This window comes from Pholis gunnellus, assembly GCF_910591455.1.
Source record: "Pholis gunnellus genome assembly, chromosome: 10".
Taxonomy (NCBI): Eukaryota; Metazoa; Chordata; class Actinopteri; order Perciformes; family Pholidae; genus Pholis; species Pholis gunnellus.
This window is the reverse complement of record NC_136537.1, coordinates 11,685,121-11,704,610: the sequence shown is the minus strand read 5'-3', so window position 1 is coordinate 11,704,610 and position 19,490 is coordinate 11,685,121. Positions and strand designations below refer to the sequence as shown.

General features: G+C 42.1%; 2 protein-coding genes across 3 annotated transcripts; both read right to left on the bottom strand.

Moving 5' to 3' along the window:
• Positions 1-7,276: 7,276 nt before the first annotated feature.
• LOC306702356 (uncharacterized protein) lies at positions 7,277-12,242 on the bottom strand. The gene is made up of 14 exons (XM_079167949.1): positions 12,158-12,242; positions 11,706-12,044; positions 11,304-11,432; positions 11,013-11,180; positions 10,834-10,904; positions 10,413-10,659; positions 10,237-10,320; positions 10,043-10,126; positions 9,583-9,711; positions 9,277-9,441; positions 8,873-8,925; positions 7,980-8,082; positions 7,864-7,894; positions 7,277-7,759 (listed from the first exon to the last, which is right to left on the bottom strand). The coding sequence occupies exons 1-14, from the start codon at positions 12,213-12,215 to the stop codon at positions 7,702-7,704; spliced, it is 1,719 nt and encodes a 572-aa protein (XP_079024075.1). The 5' UTR covers positions 12,216-12,242; the 3' UTR covers positions 7,277-7,701.
• A 4,332-nt stretch (positions 12,243-16,574) lies between these two features.
• Positions 16,575-19,045, bottom strand: LOC306701677 (hepatitis A virus cellular receptor 1 homolog). Of its 2 annotated transcripts, XM_079167055.1 has the most exons (7): positions 18,943-19,045; positions 18,436-18,774; positions 18,308-18,364; positions 18,038-18,117; positions 17,362-17,455; positions 17,107-17,207; positions 16,575-16,884 (listed from the first exon to the last, which is right to left on the bottom strand). In XM_079167055.1, exons 1-6 carry the CDS (start codon positions 18,983-18,985, stop codon positions 17,131-17,133), a joined length of 690 nt encoding a protein of 229 aa, XP_079023181.1. In that variant the 5' UTR covers positions 18,986-19,045; the 3' UTR covers positions 16,575-16,884; positions 17,107-17,130. The 2 variants fall into 2 exon arrangements, with proteins under 2 accessions (XP_079023181.1, XP_079023180.1); XM_079167054.1 differs by having other exon boundaries at positions 16,575-17,207.
• Positions 19,046-19,490: the final 445 nt, after the last annotated feature.

The window sequence follows — 19,490 nt, the reverse complement described above, 5'->3', positions numbered from 1 at the left end:
AAACAAGTGGTCTGCCTGCAGCCCCGTGTGAAGCTTCTTGCAATACATGAAAGGAACACATGAAGGGAAGAGTCATGTCTAGATGATAATCCCGGATTTGCAATACTCTCCCGAGATGGTTGATGTTAGGCATTGACCTCGAATGGTTAAGGTAAGGATAGGTCGTTGGGCAGCAAGTCTCACAAGAGTTTTCACACCTTTTCGCAAATCTACGGTAACCAGACATGAACCAGATGCTACCAGATTTCATCATTCAAGGACATTTTGGCGTTGAAAGAGGGCCAGAAGAGGGCCAGTGTCAAGCCTGTTCCCACAGCATGATAAACGCCTCTCAATGCCCTCATGTCTTGTTCATCGCTTCATACCATTTATGAAAGTTGAGCGTGAAGAAAAACAGAAAAAGATAGAGACGACAGAGAAGGAGGGAGAGTAAGTGGATGATGGAGGATGAGGAGTTACGATCATCTTGGAGAGACTGCTCCTTTGTTCTGTTGCATTAATCTGCTTTTTTCCCCGTTCCCCTGCTCGTTCTTTTGATCCGCTGTTGGATCATCCCCTTGATGATTCACTAACAGCAAAAGAAATTAAATACATCGGATTGACGACCAGCTCCCCCCAGTCCCCTCCCTGGCTCTCTCTCCTCTCTTCGCCACCACTGCCTCCCTCCTCATCTCCTTCCTCCCCGAGGCCCTCATTTCTTCAATAGATAAGCAGCGGATCCGTTCTTTATCGCTTCGCTCTCCATCTCTATCCTTTTCCCTTCTTCTCTGTTTTTTCCTCTGCGCTGTGTTTAATCCCAGCCTTGCGGTGGATGCATGTCAGAGATGTAATTCTATTGTTTAACATGCTCCTCTGAGCCCCCACCCCACCCCAAACGCAGTCACTCCTGGGGCCACATGCATATTCATCAGCTATCAAAAACAAAAGGAAGATCACACTGTTTGTCGTGTACCGCAACCAGCGCTATTCAATTCTCTCCCTTCTTTGCTGCTTCTGGTGGATTAGTGCATGTTAAACATGTCTCAGACACACAAATCCTAAGTACTAACATATAGACATTCAATCAGAGAAAGATAGTTTTCTTAACATGCCAGGCGAAAGCTCCTTATAGATTCTCTTATGTGAAGATACTGGGAAGTCTGGGAAGAGTGTGGAGCGCAGTGATAGTTGGAGGCAGCAGATGCCAAAAGAAGATTTCAGAGCAATGTAGGAAAAAGGGGTCAGTTATGCAAAGGGACATGCATGGTTCTGTGAGACTGTAGGCCATTCATCAAGCAGTCCGGCACAGTCGGAGCCGGAGTGAGAGATGGTCCCCGGGTCCTGCTACAGTCTTCTGGGTGATGTCCAGGGTGCACCGGCGCACAGCTCCAGGTTCCAGGCTCCAGGGCCAGACAGATGTAAACACGGCCTGACCGCACACAGAGGCGCAGTGCCAGCCTGCCCTCACCTCGCACATAAACAGCCAAGGAGGCCACACCGTGGGCCAGGGGACAGACAGCGCTGAACTTGGCTGGAGGGAAGGGAAGAGAGAGGGGAGGGGGGGTGGAGCATGGAACAGGGAAGGCAAGAGAGCGAGAGGCAATGATTTATGCTCGTTAGAGCAGTTCACATTTCTCAGAAGAAAAGAAGAAAAAAAACTGTGGCATCTCGGCTTGCTTGTCTTAACATTGTATACATTCTATTATTATTATTTGCCGTTCCTAATTGCAGTTCATGCCACCAGCGGTGTGTGCATTCGGGTTGATCTTCTTAGATATTTTCTCTAACGCCCTGCCTTGACAGATGCGCTGGGCTTCTCAGCGCCTGTTTGATTCATGCGTCAGGACAAATATGGGTCAAAATGAAACATCCAACACGGTGGCTTCTTCTTGCTTGTTCTTCTCTCTTCTTTTTCATTCCCTTTGCACTTTCTTCTTTTCAAAGCTCGGCTCAGCGGGACTGTGCGTCTCTGCTGCACCACTGCCAGGGTGTGTGTGTGTGTGTGTGTGTGTGTGTGTGTGTGTGTGTGTGTGTGTGTGTGTGTGTGTGTGTGTGATGAGACGTGACAAGCGCCTTCATCCTCCCCTCAGACGGCGCATTCCACAACGCTCCGCCACACGGAGCGAGTGGCGGGCTTTTCATCTTTCCCCTACCCGCTCCTTCCTTATTCTTCTTCTCCTCTCCTTGCTCTTCCTCTCCTCGCTCTCACAGGTGTAAGAAAGGCGCATGGAGGAATGAAAGGGACAAGATTCTAATTAGAGGAGGAGGCTGAGACAAAAGCAGGGGGATAACGAAGGGAAGCAACGATAACACATGTAAAACACAAAGCCTTAATCTTAGAGAGCGTTTGGAAGGATCTCTCATTTCTCTCCCTCTGCAGTGAAGCGAGGCAGGGGGGTTGTGTGCACGGGAACGCGAGGGGATATGATGTGATTATGAGCACAGAGCTGACAGACAGAGAGATTGGCATGTGTGTGTATCCCCACAGGGCCTTTGGTTCCCACTCTTCATAGGGACCAACTTAAAAAACACAGCCCTGTAAAAACAGCAGGCAGTTGTACTTTTAGCATTGTTTACTTATTTGGGGAAAAGTGCAACAAAGTACCAATTTATTTAAGTAATTACATGTTAATTCAACAAGTTAAGTTGCTCTGCTTTATGTACTGTATAAGGTTATCAAAAAAGAGCAGTAAAGACAAGACATCAAGTCCATGCACGTTCCTGATTATACATTTCATCACCACCTGCGCTTGGCCAAAAGGAACGGCGTGGCTCTCTCTCCATCCTTCCCTCCAGTTTTGTTCACTCAGCATGTGGATTCTGTCTGTATACTTGTTTGAGTCGCCTCTGAGCTTCCCTGACATGCCGTTGCACCTACAGGGTCCTTGGGTGATGTGATAGGGCTCGGGGACTTTTGGTTTCCTTGCCACTGCTGTGAAATTCCATTCAGATGATGAAACTGCGGTGCAGCTGTGTCTGCGGCTCACGGTGGGATGCTGGTGTCTTTGTCGCTCTCTGCGAGGCAAATTCTCACTGATGAAAGAGCCTGCAAATGTGCCTCTTTAGGCCGGGCCCATCTTCTCACTGAGAAGCCATTGTGACTGTCATCTGCCTGTGCATGTGTGTGTATTTATAAAGGCTAAAAAGTCCACAACATTCTCTTAAAATATTCTTTAACGGCCTCACACACACACAACCCTAGTAGCCATGCATTTGGTTCGCATGTGTACATTGTTATTCATGTGTGTAGGCACTGGAGTGAAGAAACAGGCTGGACGATTTGTCAAATTATGTTTCAGTGTAAGTGGCACAAATGACAGACAGGTGTCAAAAAGATTTTTATTTTTTTACAAATCTTGCCACGAAGTTGGGATCCTGTGAGTCACAGGGAGACTGAAAATAACAGCGAAAAGATAACCTGGCAAAGCACATTTCCAGAGAGTCTTCCCTGAGGTGATGCAAGACTTTAGACAAATGTCTTGTTTGTTCACCACTGAATGGCCATCTTTCATGGGGTGGCATGCCAGCACGCACACACACAGATTTACAGATGGGAGCAGATCATTTTTCTCCCTCATGAAGTAGGTAGCGAGAATATTACAAATCAAAATGATAATGCATTGCCGTAGGCCAGGGGTCGAACGAGGAGATGCGGCTGTGTAACAACAGACAGACAGACCGACAGGGTATATATACGTGCGTCTGTGTGTGTGTGTGTGTGAGAGAGTGACAGAAAAGAGCCTTATCCTCCATTAATAACAGCCACTAATCCCCTGATGTGATTACCTCTCCCTCCCTCCCTCCTCTACTTTACCCCCTCTCCCTCCATCCCTCCTCACTCTCTTTCTCCTATTCAACAGCGCCAGCCACTTGTCTTCCATGGCAGAGCTCAGCTGGTCCAATCCCCAGAACAGATCCAAGACTTCCACTGTGTTCAGCTGCCAGGACGATGGAGGTCTTCCAATTTGACGCCTCTCCTTACTAGAACTCGCCTCTGGGCAGGTGTCTAAAAAAGCAAAAGTCAGTGGTGTGGTGCAGAGAAGGAAGCACATTTAAACAGATTAAGACCCATGCCTCTGTTCAAAGCTCTGACACTTAATGCTGCCTGAATGAGAGGTGACGTGTGATATGAATCGTACAAGATATGGTTTTGGATGTTCAAACGTTTATGGAAATATCTGCAAGCATTAAGGATTATGGGTGTGCAAAGGGAGGCAACAAGCATGTCAGTATAGCTATTTCGGTCCTCAATGACTGGCTGCCAAATGAATTTTTTCAGCGTTTGATAAACTCGCTACATCAATACAAAGTCTAGTGTGTTTCTATGGAAACTTAGACCTCCGAGAGGTGGAATTGTGCCACTTAGCTGAAGATATGCTCAATAGTAACATGCTATGATAAATCTGCACAACGTGCTCAGATTCCATATGAATCATATAGACACATACTATCCAACTCTATGCATCCACAAACATGTTTACCACACAAAGGCAGGCAGTTCAAGAGATAAAAGCATATGCAGTTAGGTTTATCTTTTAAATCTGTGTTAGTAAAAAGCAGACGTCGGTTGGATTTTTTCAGACATTAAAAAGTATTTTTGTTCTAAAGTTTTTTAAAGTTTCCTCATGATGTAATTCTTTATTTAACTTGTGAATAATTTCTCCAGTTAAAGGATTGAGGAGCAGTCACAAATATTCAGAAAATTCATCTTAATGCCGCCGTAGATGCTCAAAAAGCATACTGCAGAGTGGCAATTTAAAACATCAGTCAAATGCTCTTATGACATACATGCACAACCGTACACACACACACACACACACGCACACACACACACACACACACACACACACACACACACACACACACACACACACACACACACGTCCCTCGGAGGAAGCGACAGTGCAGCAGAACGTGTACTTGGTATACTTGGTACTTGGTGAAGTCTCCATGGTAACTGTTATGTCTGACCTTCAACCATGTGCGCAGCCTTCCATCCGGCTCAGGTTGGTTAATCAGATCATATCAACACACGCACACAAATGCACCGTCAGATCTCATCATGAATGGAGAGGATTTTTGGGTGATTTTTAGAGGTTTTTCAACAAGTTTCTTAGCAGTCACTGCAATATCAGATGTTCCTTCCCAGCTTGACCAAAACTTGTGGATGTGATTTTAGGATTGCTAATTGTTTTCATTCTGACAGGCATGCTATAGCTCTCACAAGATGAAAAGTTCCCTTTGAGCTGCAGTAGTTTGGAAAAGATTTTATTCAATTAGTGTGTCTTTCATCAGCAAATAGGCCGTACCCCAGCACTCTGCACGCTTTCACAAACTGCCCCTTTCATTTCTGTTCAGTTCAATAAGCTCATTCACGCTGCCATTTGCAAATTCATAAGGCCCTCCAGAAGGGCCAACATCTGGCAGCTCCTTAGGCCCAGAACCATGCATCCGTTCTGGTGCAACGAGGCCTGCAGACCAGCCCCTCCTGTTGAGCTCAGCCTTTGGTGTGTGGTACCGATCAGGGTCTCCACTTCCTGAGTGCTGGTGCCTTGATGTGGCCAGAACCATAGTGCATGATTTATTACAGTACTAACTCTGTCCCCAATGCTAATACTGCCATTATTACGACCATCCCCCCCCTTCTTCCTCAATCTCCCACCTGCAGTCTCACTCTGAAGCCTTTACCAGATACAGCTGACACAGCTCTGGCTAATGGCTTACATAAGGAGCGTAGTTTTGTTGCCTTGATGGATGTTTGGTCTCAGAGGATGTTTGAATAGTGTGAGTGTGTGTATGTGTGTGTGTGTGTGGGGGGGGGGGGGGGATGCTGTGAACGAGGTGACAAAATTGTTGGGGCAATGACAAATTGTTAAGCAGGATCAGCCGTTTCCATTTGTGTCCCAACTTGTTGTATTGACTACTGGTTGGTTGCCTTGTGTGGTTTACGGGTGCCAAGCGTGGTCCAAGGGGAACCAAGAGAAGTGGAGGTGGCTGGGAGGTAAACTGGTTTTTGGCTGTGTGGCCAATCAAAGCGACCTCATCAAAGTCACCAAGCCATTGCTCCCCACAACCTTCCTTGCCTCTTTTCCTCTGTTAATGTAAGTTCTACACAATGTAATCAGCAGGGTTTAAACAGAGAGGAAGATGGATGAAAGAAGGTGGAGAGGTGGAGGAAAGCACCAGAACAGAAAGGCACCGGTGTTTGTGTTAGCAAAGCCAGAGTGAGGAGGCAGAGGAAAGAAGGCAGAAGGACAGGGGACAGCGGAAGTGAGGGGACCAGAGAGGAGGGATGTGGTGGAGTTGTGTTTACAAGCAACGGTCTCACAGCGCACTGTGGCGCCGTGTGTCAGCAAATCTGAGTTTGTGATGGCTTACCACTGCAAAAGAATAATCAAGCCATATTTACAACGCTGTAGACAATTGGTCCATTCCTCAGGAAGTGTGACACTTTACCATATGAATGCAGAAGCAACAAAGGCAACAGTTCCTTCATCAGTAGCTTAGTCGTAGGCCTTCTTTAGAAAGAGATATAAACAAGCAGAAAAGGAAGCGGAAGCCCTTTTTCAACATTCATTCATATATACATCAATTCATACACATCCCAATTGTGCCATGTAGTCCCCGCTGAGAAACAAGCTCGGGTATCCCCCCCCTACGATCCCCCATTAGTAAGAGACTCCCTCGCAGGCAGCTGCCTCAGAGCCCCACAGAGGTATCAGATCTCCTCCTCTTCCTCATCTCCTTAATTAGCACAATTAAGAGATTTATAGGACAGATGGATGGAAATCCAGCTGGCTGCCGCGCCTGTCTCTGAGGACGACTCTGCCGCTGATGAGGTGAGGTCTAAGTGATCGGAGTGAGCCTTGAGAGTATTAGATCAACTCACGGGTGGTGCTCTGGCGCCCTCTTGTGGTTAGAACTGAGTACTGGTGGTGAGAGTTGCGGGGTGGAAATGGCTGCTTTTATTATTTATCAGACATTGAGTTTTATCAAATAACAAGCAGCTTAGTGTTTGGGTTCAACTGAAAGAACGGAATAATAAGTTAATAATAATAATAATATAATAATACGTTTAGCTTTAATTAAAAGAAAATAATAGGATAGGTTGTTTTTTTTGACAATGTTATCTCAACCTTATAAACTACTTTTCATCATGTAAGTGTCTGTAGTTGGACTGTTTAAACTTTTACCAGTTGATTTCATTGAGCATATTTTAACAAGTATTAACTTTTCTACATGACACAAAATGTTTTACGCAATAAAATAAAGTGTCGTTGAACAAACACTGGGCGTTTATTACTATAGCCTAAAGCAAAATAGAAAGTGGTATTATTTCATTACACATGAAGTCACATCAAAATATTACAAGTAATTTAATGACCTGTTGAGGGTTATTATAGTGTAAACGGATACATATTGTTAGAAAGAGAGGAAACCACAAAAAAAAGACAAACTTAATACAACAATTTCTGCAAAATATTTGAAATAAAGGCAGATCTCATTTAAACTCTGGTGTCGTGATTACAGCTTATTTAGAAAAAAAAAGTTAGTTTTCCTTTACATTAGTTTGATCAACTCAACACGCAGGTGACATTTCTTTCCTCAATGACATAACAAACAGAAATATATGTAACCTTATTTTGCAAAATTCGTCAAATGTAATGTAGGCTACTGCTTATTTGTCTTGTCGTAGGCTAAAATGTGGAGTAACTCATAGTTTTACAGCTCTTGTAATGACTCGGAGTGTCTGTAACGGAGAGCTTCATTGGTCAGCCACCTGCACACAAGAAAAACTTTTAGTTCAATCAAGCAGCAATAACAGTTTGTTTTTAAATGACTTCATTCTCTGTACAAACGTGACAAATACTGCCAACGACTCACATGCTCAGGCTGCCTTTTTTCTGTTTTACTCCTGTATGAACAGAGATGGTAAGGATCAAATCAAATGAAGACATCCTGTCGGACTTGTTATGTTCATACTGTCAGTAAATACTCACGTCGAAGCTGCCACGTGGTTATTATAGCAACAAACGCCACGGCCAGCAGCACTGGCACCACGATGGCTGCTAGGTGACCACTTTGACTCTCCTCAACGCTCGCCTAGCAGAGAGGATCCAATAACAGTTCAGCTTTGCCTTCACTGGAGGTCTTCTGAACACTCAAGTTGCAATAACATGTTTTTGCCACTAGCGGGCAGAGCGTTACAACTTTGAGGTTCTTCTACTTTACTTGAGTATTTCCATTTTACGCTGTACTTCTACACCACTATGTTTCAGAGGGAAAGTCTGTACTTTTTAGTCCACAATTCTGAAATTCTGCATAATGAGGATGTTTACTTTCGGCACCTTAAAGGTGCAGTGCGTAGGATTTGGCGGCATCTAGCGATGAGGTTGAGAACTACGGTGGTAGATGCGAAACAGTGAAAAAAGCCAGTGGCCATATCTAGAGCCAGTGGTTGGTTTGTCCATTCTGGGCTACTGTTGCAACATGACGGACTCCATGAAGGTGACCCGCTCCATATATAGATATATAATCAGCTAATTCTATGGTAACTGTTCATATTTTCAGGTGATTATACACTAAAGAAAACATACTTGTTATTATCAAATTCCATTTAAATCCCCCTACATGCGACACACTGTCCCTTTAAGTATTTGATGCTAATACTTGAATGCAGGACTTTAACTTAGTGAGTACTTCTTCCACCACTGATGAGTGTTTCAGACTCAAACATACAGTAAATGTCAAGAGGCTAAAGCTTGGCAGCTATCTCTCTGTGGGTTTGTCACTGTAAGCGAACCCTTAATTAAACATTAACTTGCACATGGTCTTGTGATTTATTGTTAAAATCCAATTTTTTTGTTTTTGAAGTCATAGTTCTCATACTTACAGCAGCATGAGTGTCAGTAGATATGGTGGTAAGGAGATCAACTCTCTGATGACCTGTCACACACCCACAAAGGAAAGTAGCTCAGAGGAAGTTTTGAAAGTGTTGCTTCTCAGAAAACTGTTCAAAATGCAAAACAAAATAACCAAGGGTGTGTGTTTCCTGTTCTCTGAAGAACTGTGATTGCGTTATAATAGAACTGGGGTTCATTTATATTGTTAGCTGCCTTGGTGAGTGTGAATAAGGGCCACTACTTGAACTAACGAGCCACAGCATCACAGTGACACTAAAGAGTGTAGCAATAGAAACACCAGTGTTGTTCTGCCTGATGTACCACAGTAAAAAACAACAGAGACAATGAGAATAAAAAGAAAAGAAACAACAGTAAGACTCATGAAACACAACACCTGCTTCTCCAGTGGTGATGGTGATGACATTGCTGGCTTTACTGGTGCTCAGACTGTTCTTGGCAAACATGCGGATGTTGTATGTGGAAGGAGTTATCTCTATTATTGTGGCATCTGTCTGGTTGGGGCTAAAGTCAACAACTGTCTTTGTGTTATCCCACGAGGCTGTGCAGGAAGAGAAAGAGAACAAAGATTTTACATTACATCACCAGATGCCAGAGGGTTTAAACATGTGCATTTAATGCCAGCAGTTGAGTTACAGTAAAGTGGCAAGGACTTAATTACTCCATTCAAAATGTCTCTTACCGTTCACTGCTTTACACTCCAGGTAATAGCCAGTGATGGGGCTGTCACCTTCAAACCCAGGAGTCCATAAAAGGGAAATTGTATTGTCTTTCACCTCCTTCAACTCAATCACTGGGGGATCCGGGGGCACTGGGAGACACACAGCAGAGACATTTAGCAGAGGAAAACTGTTTAATTTTGTGATTTTGAACACGTTTCTTCTGCAGAAAGACAGATTGTGATGATCACGCCATGTGCAGACAAACTAGAGCCGTGATGAATGGATCTCTTAAAGGACACTATGACAGCACATGTGATCTAACTTAGATTTGGGCACATTTTGCGATTCACAGACACTGTGGAAGACCTGCATTCAAATAAAGTTCATGCAGATGGAAAGTCTGGAATGCAAAATGATGTAATAAACAGCAACAATAATTCAGTGTCAGTGGAACAACTCTAGATGAAACACATGAAGTACCTGTGATACTTGTGGTGCTTTCTCCCCAAACAGTGGCAGCAGTAACAGTCTCAATTGTTGAAGTTCTGTGACCTTGGGACACAACTATATACATTTTTTGTTTTTGTTTAAATCCAGTCGAAATGTATTTCTGTAGTTCTCAAGATGTTAATAAATGATTCAGGAATATGATTCATTTACCAAATAGCACATACCTGAAGTGGAACTTGTAGTCTCTTGTATCCAAATTGTGGCCGCAGTGGAAGAAGATTTGATCGTGGAAGCTGTTGTTTTGTGAACTTGAAACGGATACAAATCCAACTTCTGTAAATTACTTGATATTAAATAACAATAATGAAATTTTGGTATCCTCTCGTGTTTCCCGTCTTACCCTCATCCAGAGTGGAGCAGAGAGGTGCAGTGGAGGCAGGTCCTACTCCTGCATTTGTTTTGGCCTGTATAATCACGCCGTATTTGGCAGAAGGCTCCAGGTTGCTTAGGATGACGCTCTCTTGTTCCCGTGTGGCCGTCACACTTAAGTGCTGCCACCTTTTGAAGTGTCTGCCCGCAGGGTCATACTCTCTGTAGCTGATGCTGTAACCCTGAAGAACCCCGTTTCTGTGATCGAGCCTCGGGGGCTGGTCGAGAGAAAACACTCTTAGAGTTGTAACGTATTTGACACTCTTTTTCTTTTGAGACATATCATGTAGGATAAACTCCAGACTCAAAGCCTGGGTAAAATGCGTGCAATTTTTTTTTTTTTTTTTTTTTTTAATGTGTCTGCAAGTCAAGCTTCACAACTGTGACATTACCTTCCAAGTGACTTTGATACTGTGAGAAGTGAGGGCCTCCAGCTGCATATCCAGGGGAGGACCCTCTGGTGCTGCAAGAAAAACACTTATTAAAGAGGCCACCCGTGCAAAAAATAATGTTGTATTAGTTATGCACGATTCTAATCATTTCTAAAACTATGAATAATGAGGGACACTACCTGCTTCTTTGGTTGTGACTGTCAGAACATTGCTGGCCTCGCTCATGCCCACACTGTTGATAGCAAACATGCGAAGGTTGTAGGACTTGGCCGGACGCAATTCCACCAAAGTCAGCTGAGTCAGTTCAGGATTTGAGACTTCGGTACTCACTGCAGTATCCCAGGATGCTGTGCAACAAGGATGCATAGATAAGGTCAATACATCATTCTCCAAGTATATTTCCAAAGATATAATTAGCTGCCCAATGTCCTAATTCTATTAAGATTATTGGGAGCATTGTCTATGCTTACCCTGTTTGTTTTTGAGATCAATCCTGTAGGCTGTAATGGGCTTGCCGCCATCAAACACAGGAGTCCAGCGAACAGTGACAGTTCTTTCCTTCACCTCTCTCGTATCCACCTTCAGAGGATTAGGGCGTACTAAAAGAAATAAGAACTAAGTTAAATGCTTAATAGTAGATTATTAAATCATCAGATAAAACCATGTGCAAAGCAAATCAAAGCATGTGCTTGTTTCAGCGTCTCAAATGTGAGAATTTGAGACGCTGTAGTAGACAGTAGTCTGGATTTCTTGGAAGTTGTGAGGGACATTTTTCCAACAAGCCCCTCGGCAATTCCAGTAACTAATTTTGACACAAATGTTAATGTTTTGTCTCTCCTTCACAGATTAGAATTTCTCCCCGTGGGTCTCACCTGCCACTACCGTCAGAGTCAGCTGATGCTTGTGATCATTGAACCAGCCCGGTATTTCCACACGGCAGCCGTACGTCCCGGAGTCGCCTTCCTCCACCTGCCTGATGGTCAGCGACACATCTCCCACACCAACATCCCCCCTCAGCTGGTAACGCTCAGACAGTCTCTTGATCACCGTTGTCCCGTCTGACCGGATCACCTCATTGGCACAGCCACTGTTGGGGATGGCTCCCCGACCCCAGCATGCAGCCAGCTTGCCGTGGTCCTTAGCATCATAGTTGCATATCAAAGTAACATCTTCTCCCACTGTGGCTATGATGCTTTCTGCAGACACACAACCTGAGAAGACAGCAAGTCCCAACGGCAACAAGGAATATTTGGTAAGGTATAATAAATGAAACATTGTAGTTATCATTAAAAGAAAATTCAAGTCATACTCATGACTGTCTTACCTAGGAGAAGACAAAAGAGAAGATTGCAACACAGAGGGAGGCATCTTAGAAAAATCATTTTACTCTGGTCTCAGAATCAATCAGGGTTTGGTTCGCCTGCGAAGCGACACTGAACCAAACCACAGTGTGGTTTCAGCTTTGAAATCCTTCCAAATCACATGACGCTGTCCTTGATATGCTCACACAAACAACTTCTGCTGGCACAAGTGGAATGTAGAAAAGAGACGTTTCCCTTTCTGTGGTTTTGGTTCCTTATCCTAGAAGTAACATGCATGTTTCATTTTGAGGATTTGACAGACAGAATCAAGGTTATCACTATACTGCCTTGCCTCCTGGTGTTTGTTCTCAGTCCTTGTTGTGACTGAATGAAATTTAGGAAGTTTCAAACGTTCAAACTCTTAAATTTATTCTTGGATGAGGAGCTCTGCATCCACAGAAATTCTGCAGTAAAATGTGCTACTTTTTTTTAACTGAGCACACACTCAAAAAAATGTTGTTAAAATATTCGAAATACCTCTGAAGACTGAACTGCCTGAAGCTAACTCCAATGCTAATATTTACTGTCAGCATGTGAGCACAAACATAAAATGGTTATAGATATAGAATCTTCATCTTCATTTCCAAACACGTGACTCAATGTGTCCTGAAATATAACAGTGATGAAAATAGAAAGTCTGGTTTACTCAAGGGCCATAGACTTCTGTGTTTCTGCCGAGTAAGCGCTTGTGTCTGGCGGATGTTTAGTAACCAGCACAGAGCTTCCTCTTTGATCACTCCACAGACATGCAGTTGGTCCAGCTAACTATGGGGATATTCCTAAATACGACACGGTCGAGTTTCTTTTATTATTGTAATCATTTGTTGTATTGAATGCACTTTAACTTTCGTGTTTGCAGAATGAGATGACCAACACGATTGTACTCGTGTACCCGGAAACACACCAGAAATAAAAGAGAAAACCGCAACAATAAGAAAACATGCTTCCACAATTGAGATGATTTTCTCACATCAGTCATGAAATTCCTGAAAACACTGTCACAACCACATGAAGATCATTTCCCTCACTGACTCAGAAAAGATGCCTTGCCCTTGATTTAGTGGACTCTTAGAGTAAATGCAAAATTGCATAAAAACAAGAACTGGAACAGTGAAATGTGAGAACATGGAGTGAAATTCTGCATAAAAGGTTTCCCAGTGAGCTCTAAATGAAACAACAAAAACATGTTTGGCATGTTTGAATTGAAAAATATACAATAAATCCATTTTGATCATAAACAAAGAGGTGAAAATGTGATTTACATTGAGCACAACAGCAATTCATCATTCATCCTTATAGTAAAATACACACAGGGAACTGTGGACATTGGTACGGCCACATTGTACTCAGTATATTCTTCTCTAATATGTTGACAATAATGTGTTATACCCGGTTTTATCTGTCTTTGGAAAAACAAAGAAAACCAAGACAAGGAATGAATTCATCCACAGGATATGTTTGCATCTTCTGAGCCTCACATGAAACATAATTGCCCTTTCTGAGAAAAGTGCAAATATGCTGCTGAGAATTTGATACCATTTTAACATTGTTCAAAAGGTTTCTCTTATGGCTGTGAACATAAATAAAGTCAAGAAACGTCATGACAGACATGTCTTCGTCCAGGTGATCCTCACTCAAGCGTTTGGACTCTCAGAACTGTTCTCAGCATGTTGAAGCAGGTTTTAGGAAATCTAACCCAAACTAGAAAAACAGAGACAGACATGTTGCTTATAGTTAAGCCTTCTGTTAACCGTAGCCAAAAGGTCACGGCTTCGGTTAGCAGAAGGCTAAACTTTCAGCAACATTTTCTGTCTGTCTCTGGAAAACTTTGCCAATATCGCAGCTCACTAAAGCCTCAAAATCACAGTATCTCATCTCAGAGGGCTTCACAGGCTCTCAGGTCTGCAAAGAAAACAAGACGGTAATTCTCATAGAATTACCTAGAATAGCTGTATCGGTACCAGGATCACAATAACGATTGGGATGATGTTTGAAATGAAAGAAGAGTACTCATAATCATACTCATATGCCCGCGTTTGTCTGGTGGGAGGGGCTTAGGACAGAGGAGAGCGCTGCAGGACGAGGGCTGCATTTTTTTATTCTGGCATATGTGACCTTTCCAGAATACTGTCTATCCCGGGGTACCACTTGAATTATGCTGAAAGGCTATTATGGATTCTTTGCCAAATGACGGCAAAAATAAACTGCCTACCTTTATTATTCCACAATTCGGCAAAACTGGATTCACGGACAAAGTTTCGACTGTTCAATGCCAAAAAAACGTAATTGCTGGAATGTGATGGGATGAAACTACATGCTGCCCTTCACCCAACCACGCCCACTAATTGGATGTGAATTATATTCTGCAAAATCATCCAGTATGACCTGTGTTCCTAAAATAGACGAAAGAAGGAAGGCACACTATCTTTTAATGTGTAAAATTAATCTGAATGGCGCACGGGTCACAAACTATAAACCATTCAACACTAATGGAAAATAAGGGCGAGGATTATGATGAAGAAGAAAATAGCTGCCACCCTGTCAATGTTCCCCACTCTCTGGCTATTATTTTATTCCTGCAATAAAAATGAACCTTATCATGAGGGACTGAGTCAATTATAATTGGCACATGGTCTTAAGTGCCATAAATATGCAGTTTTCAAATATATATATTGTATGTTGAAAACTTTAATGTTACTCTGCACTCTTATTTCTTGCTTCCAGGTTTAACACACACCCACATAAGTGCACATTTACATTAAATTGATCAATTATTTAACAATTTGGGAAATAATTTGTATCACTCAAGTATGAAGGGAAAGCTCAGTGTTTTGGCACATCTTGCCCTTTTTGGAGAAAATATTACTGAAGAAGACCAGGTGATGAAACACATGTGCCATAAATATCTTGAAATAAATACAATTAATAAAAAACTGTACTATAACTTTATACTCTGTCTCTCCTCCAGCTTAACTCAGTCCCACAGCCAGTGGGAGGCCAAGTGGGTTGATCATCTCCTTTAACCAGAACGTCCCGGCTCCAACTGTCCGTATGTCAAGTGTCCTTGAGCGAGATATTAACCACAAGTTGCTTCCCAAGTGCTTCACAGCAGCCTACTGCTCCTATATGCTAAAGCCGGGTTAAAAGCAGTGGTCAAATGTAATTTATGTATATGACGAGGGTAATAAAGTTCATGATTTTTGTTGATTTGATCTCTTGCTGCTGCTGTTTGTTTTACTGCTTTTAGTATTTTTCTGTTTGTATTGCCCGATGCCTGTGTGACAGTCTGCATGTCTTCATGTAATGCTTGTTGTGACTGTATGCCAGTAATGTGTGTGTTGGAAATGTTTGGATGTGTCTTGCTGTCTTTTTAACTTTTCATTTGACTTCTTTTAGCCCCACACCCTTTCCTCAAGGGGCTTTTCTTGTAAAAATAAACATTGTTTTTAAGCTACAGTAGATTTTAACGTCATAATTTGGGCTCAAACACTAAGAGCGTTACCAAAAATCCATCCATTGTATCTAGACACTGATGGAAGTTAAAACTTCTGTATGTTTCTAGACCACTGAGTAAACATTTGTGTCTGACAGATGTTTAGTTACCCAGCACAGCACAGAACTTCTACTCTGATCGCTCCCACAACTACTACAACATAAAAATACAATTAAGTATTTGGATTTTCCTGTAGAAAAAAAGATATCATTAATGTTTATGAAGAACCGGATTCCAGGAGATATTGAGGTAGAAATAATTACTTTTGTATAATTTTGCTCATACCGGGTAATATAATGAACTCTTTTTATGCAAGATCTTGGATAATCACAATAAATGTATGCTTGTGAAGTAGAGAGGTGCATATAGCAGCAAGATTCTTTTAAAACATGCAAAGTTGACACATTACACTTCTCACACCAGCCATGAAGTATAAAGTTGCTGTGGACTCAGTCACACTTTCAGCGTGGCTGAATGGGTAGAGAGGGTTGTCCGGTAACCACGAGTTCGGTGGTTCGATCCTTTGCTGCTACATGTTCAATGCCGAGGTGTTCCTGAGCAAGACACTGAACCCCTAACTGCTCCCCGGGTGCTTCTCAGCAGCCCACTGCTCCCAATAAATTAGGGATGGGTTAAATGCAGAAGTAAAAATTAGTGTAAGTGTATATGACATTAAAATACTATCTTTAAACTTTTTTTTGTAAAAATGTTCCTTACTTTGCCAAACTAATTTATAGGAAATCTGCACACCAAAAAACAGATTAATATTAGTGTTTGAGGGACTCCTCGCGTTATAAAAATCATAACGAAAATATCTTTCACGTCATTGGGAGAATTTTATTTCAGTGTTTTACTGTAACATTAAATAAATGGACATAAATGTGGTCTAAATGTAATTTATGTGGATTAAGCGAGGATTTATCATATTCATACAACAGAACACAAACTGTGATTTTTAGGTTATTATTCATTTTACTCTTTGCTGGCCAGTTTTTTTTTTATATATACAATTAATTTCAGCTTTATTCACAACATATAGGAATAGACAATTGATAGCTTCACACGGAGTGCACACTGTATTCATGGTGGAATATTCTCAAACATTTTGATAATGATGCATTAAGTCCAATAGGTGGCATTGTGTCCACAAGTATAAACCATCTTCCAACTTTTAAGGGCTGTGAGATCCATTTTGCTCTGAAAAACAGGCCAACAGCAAATCAATTAATCTGCAGGATATTTTTGCATCTTTTCAGCCACATATGACACACATTTGCCTTTTGTCAGAGTAATCAGAGTGGTGGGGCCCAGTAAGGAGCTTAAAATGGGCTCAAAAGGTTTCCCTTTAAAGCTGAAGACGTGGATCAAGTCAGCAATGACAAGCAAACGCATTCAGCAAGCAGTTCCTTATTGACTCACTTATCCTCATAATGTTGGGACCCTTCATAATACTTCATAAATGTTTTCAGCAGTTGAGGTGTGGGGATGTTGAAGCGTCCTCTTTGGCAGAAATCTTCTCCCTGGTTTGAAGAAATACAAAAATTAAATGATATTCTCAGTGTATAAAAGGAAGACACACTGTGACTTCAACGGCTCGATAGACGCCCAATTTTAATGTGTAAAATGTATCTGAAGGGCACATGAGTCACAAATTATAATCCATTCCACACTTACGGAAAACAAAGACGAGGATTATGATTATGGCGGAGAGGAAAACAGCTGCCGCCCTGCCAATGTTCCCCACTTCAAGGAAGGCTTTGAATTTTTCCTGCAATGAAAATTAACCTTATCATGAGGGACTGGGTGAATTATAATTGGCACATTTTTTTGTAATATATGCCATAAATATACAGTATATTGAAAATATATTGTATATTCAAAACTGTTAATATATCTTGTGTACTTTATTTCTCACTTCTAACCCACACATGTGCAAAGCATAGCACCGCAATTACAATTATGTTTCAATAAGAATAACGTGCAAAAGACACACTTATAATTTTGATGACTTTTTTCTAATTATGGTTCCAATCATTCTTTAGACAAAATGTTCCTGAAGAAGGCAAGATGTGCTTTAACATTGGTAATAAATAAACAAAAAGATTGCATGAGAGTTATGGGTGAGCAGCTTTCCTCCTCTGTATTTTAAAGTCTCATTGTAGACAAACACTGAGATTAGGTGTGAATTTTCCTTCAGTTCTTTATATTCTTTACTAAAACAGCTCAGACACATAACACTATAGGTTTTCATTGTAAAAAGTATAATTGTGTGCATACATTTTGTACTGTGGATTTCTTTCTGAATAACATTACATTTCCTCACTTTTGGAAAAAAATAAAAGTACAATACCGCAGTTGTTGTAACTGCAAATACGTCCAATGTTGGGTCACCAACTTCTACATTTTTAGTCATGGATGTTGTCAATATTTCTGTAAGGAGTTGAAACCATCAGTTACCACCATATATCAAATAAAGTTTATCATTAACAACATGATGCAATGAACAACATGATGTTTCATTCCTGAACACAAAAGATTGCCAATAAAATAGCTTGAAGGCAATTTTGATCAACATGACCACTATTCAACACCATCATTGTATACACAGGTGGTTGCTCACCTTGACTCCCAGCTGTAGTGAGTGTCCAGTCCTGGGTAACGGGTTGTTCAACAGGAGCTTGAAAAACAAAATACCTTAAGGCTGGATAACAGTTCATAATCAACCTGGATGATTTTCATGAGCGTTACCTTCCTCCATGACCAGTTCTGTGTTGACCTTCTCGTCATTGAACCATCCTGGGATCTCGAGCCTGCAGCCGTACACGCCGGCATCACTCCACTGGGCGTCCAGGATGGTCAGCGACACATCTCCGTCTGTCACCCTGCCCAGCAGCTGGTACCTGGGCGACTCCCTGAAAAGCACAGCCCCATCCTCTGAGGAGACGATGGTGTCGGAGCATTTGGACGTGGGCACCATCCCTCGTCCCCAACAGAAACTCAGGACGCCGTGAGTTTGGGGGTCATACGTACAGGGCAAAGTGACATTGTGCCCAAAGAAGCCAACGACTTTAAGGGTGCCGGAGGACACTGTGGAGCACAGCAATCGATCAAACTGGATGATACAATGCAGATTGTAATTAATAAATGTTACGCCCACGAATGCATCCACACATGCACGCACACACATCAGCACTCTTACACCCACAAACGCACTACAAATACAAGAAAACAGAAAAGCGAAGAATATCGACTCACCTTGGGTCAGGATGGAGAGGTAAAAATAACAAAGCCCACGCATCTGTGTAGGCTATTGTATAACAATGACCTGAAGTGAGGAGGAGAAGGTGAATTTCTCCCTACACACTGCAGCTCTATTTCATGCACTGGAGTTTCAACATCCCTTTTTTGAAAATCAGGAAGGAAATCAATACTAGTCATGTCTACATCTGAGTTCTTGTGATCTGCAATGAGCTCACATCGTATCTGCTGTTATAGACCTCATTGGAGATTATTGTTGTCCATAGAAACATCAGCTCTCAAATGTAACAAGATAAGTGAAATTTAAACTCACAACACGCAATCCCACATGTGTTCATTGGAGGAGACAAGTCCTCAGCCTGTCCCTTGGAAAATATTTCACACAAAGTTTCTGTAAGATTTATTACAATTACTCAGTGAAGCAGTTTTATCGTGATCGTCTGGTTACTAGAGTTTTCCGTCCAGCTTCTATCTTACCAAACTCCATCTGACCCCGTCTTCCATCCATTGTTTAAAATACCCATCCTTTACGAGTGAACACAATA

What these genes read in the sequence shown, in the direction of transcription:
- LOC306702356 (XM_079167949.1), bottom strand. Translation starts at nt 12,215, where the DNA reads ATGATTTTTCTAAGATGCCTCCCTCTGTGTTGCAATCTTCTCTTTTGT. An exon ending in GGAGTGTAAAGCAGTGAACG is followed by an intron (nt 9,442 to 9,582) that starts GTAAGAGACATT and finishes CTTCCTGCACAG; the next exon opens with CCTCGTGGGATAACACAAAG. An exon ending in CTACTGACACTCATGCTGCT is followed by an intron (nt 8,083 to 8,872) that starts GTAAGTATGAGA and finishes CCTCTCTGCTAG; the next exon opens with GCGAGCGTTGAGGAGAGTCA.
- LOC306701677 (XM_079167054.1), bottom strand. Translation starts at nt 18,985, where the DNA reads ATGCGTGGGCTTTGTTATTTTTACCTCTCCATCCTGACCCAAG. An exon ending in AGAACTGGTCATGGAGGAAG is followed by an intron (nt 18,365 to 18,435) that starts GTAACGCTCATG and finishes TTGTTTTTCAAG; the next exon opens with CTCCTGTTGAACAACCCGTT. An exon ending in AATCCTCGTCTTTGTTTTCC is followed by an intron (nt 17,208 to 17,361) that starts GTAAGTGTGGAA and finishes TCTTCAAACCAG; the next exon opens with GGAGAAGATTTCTGCCAAAG.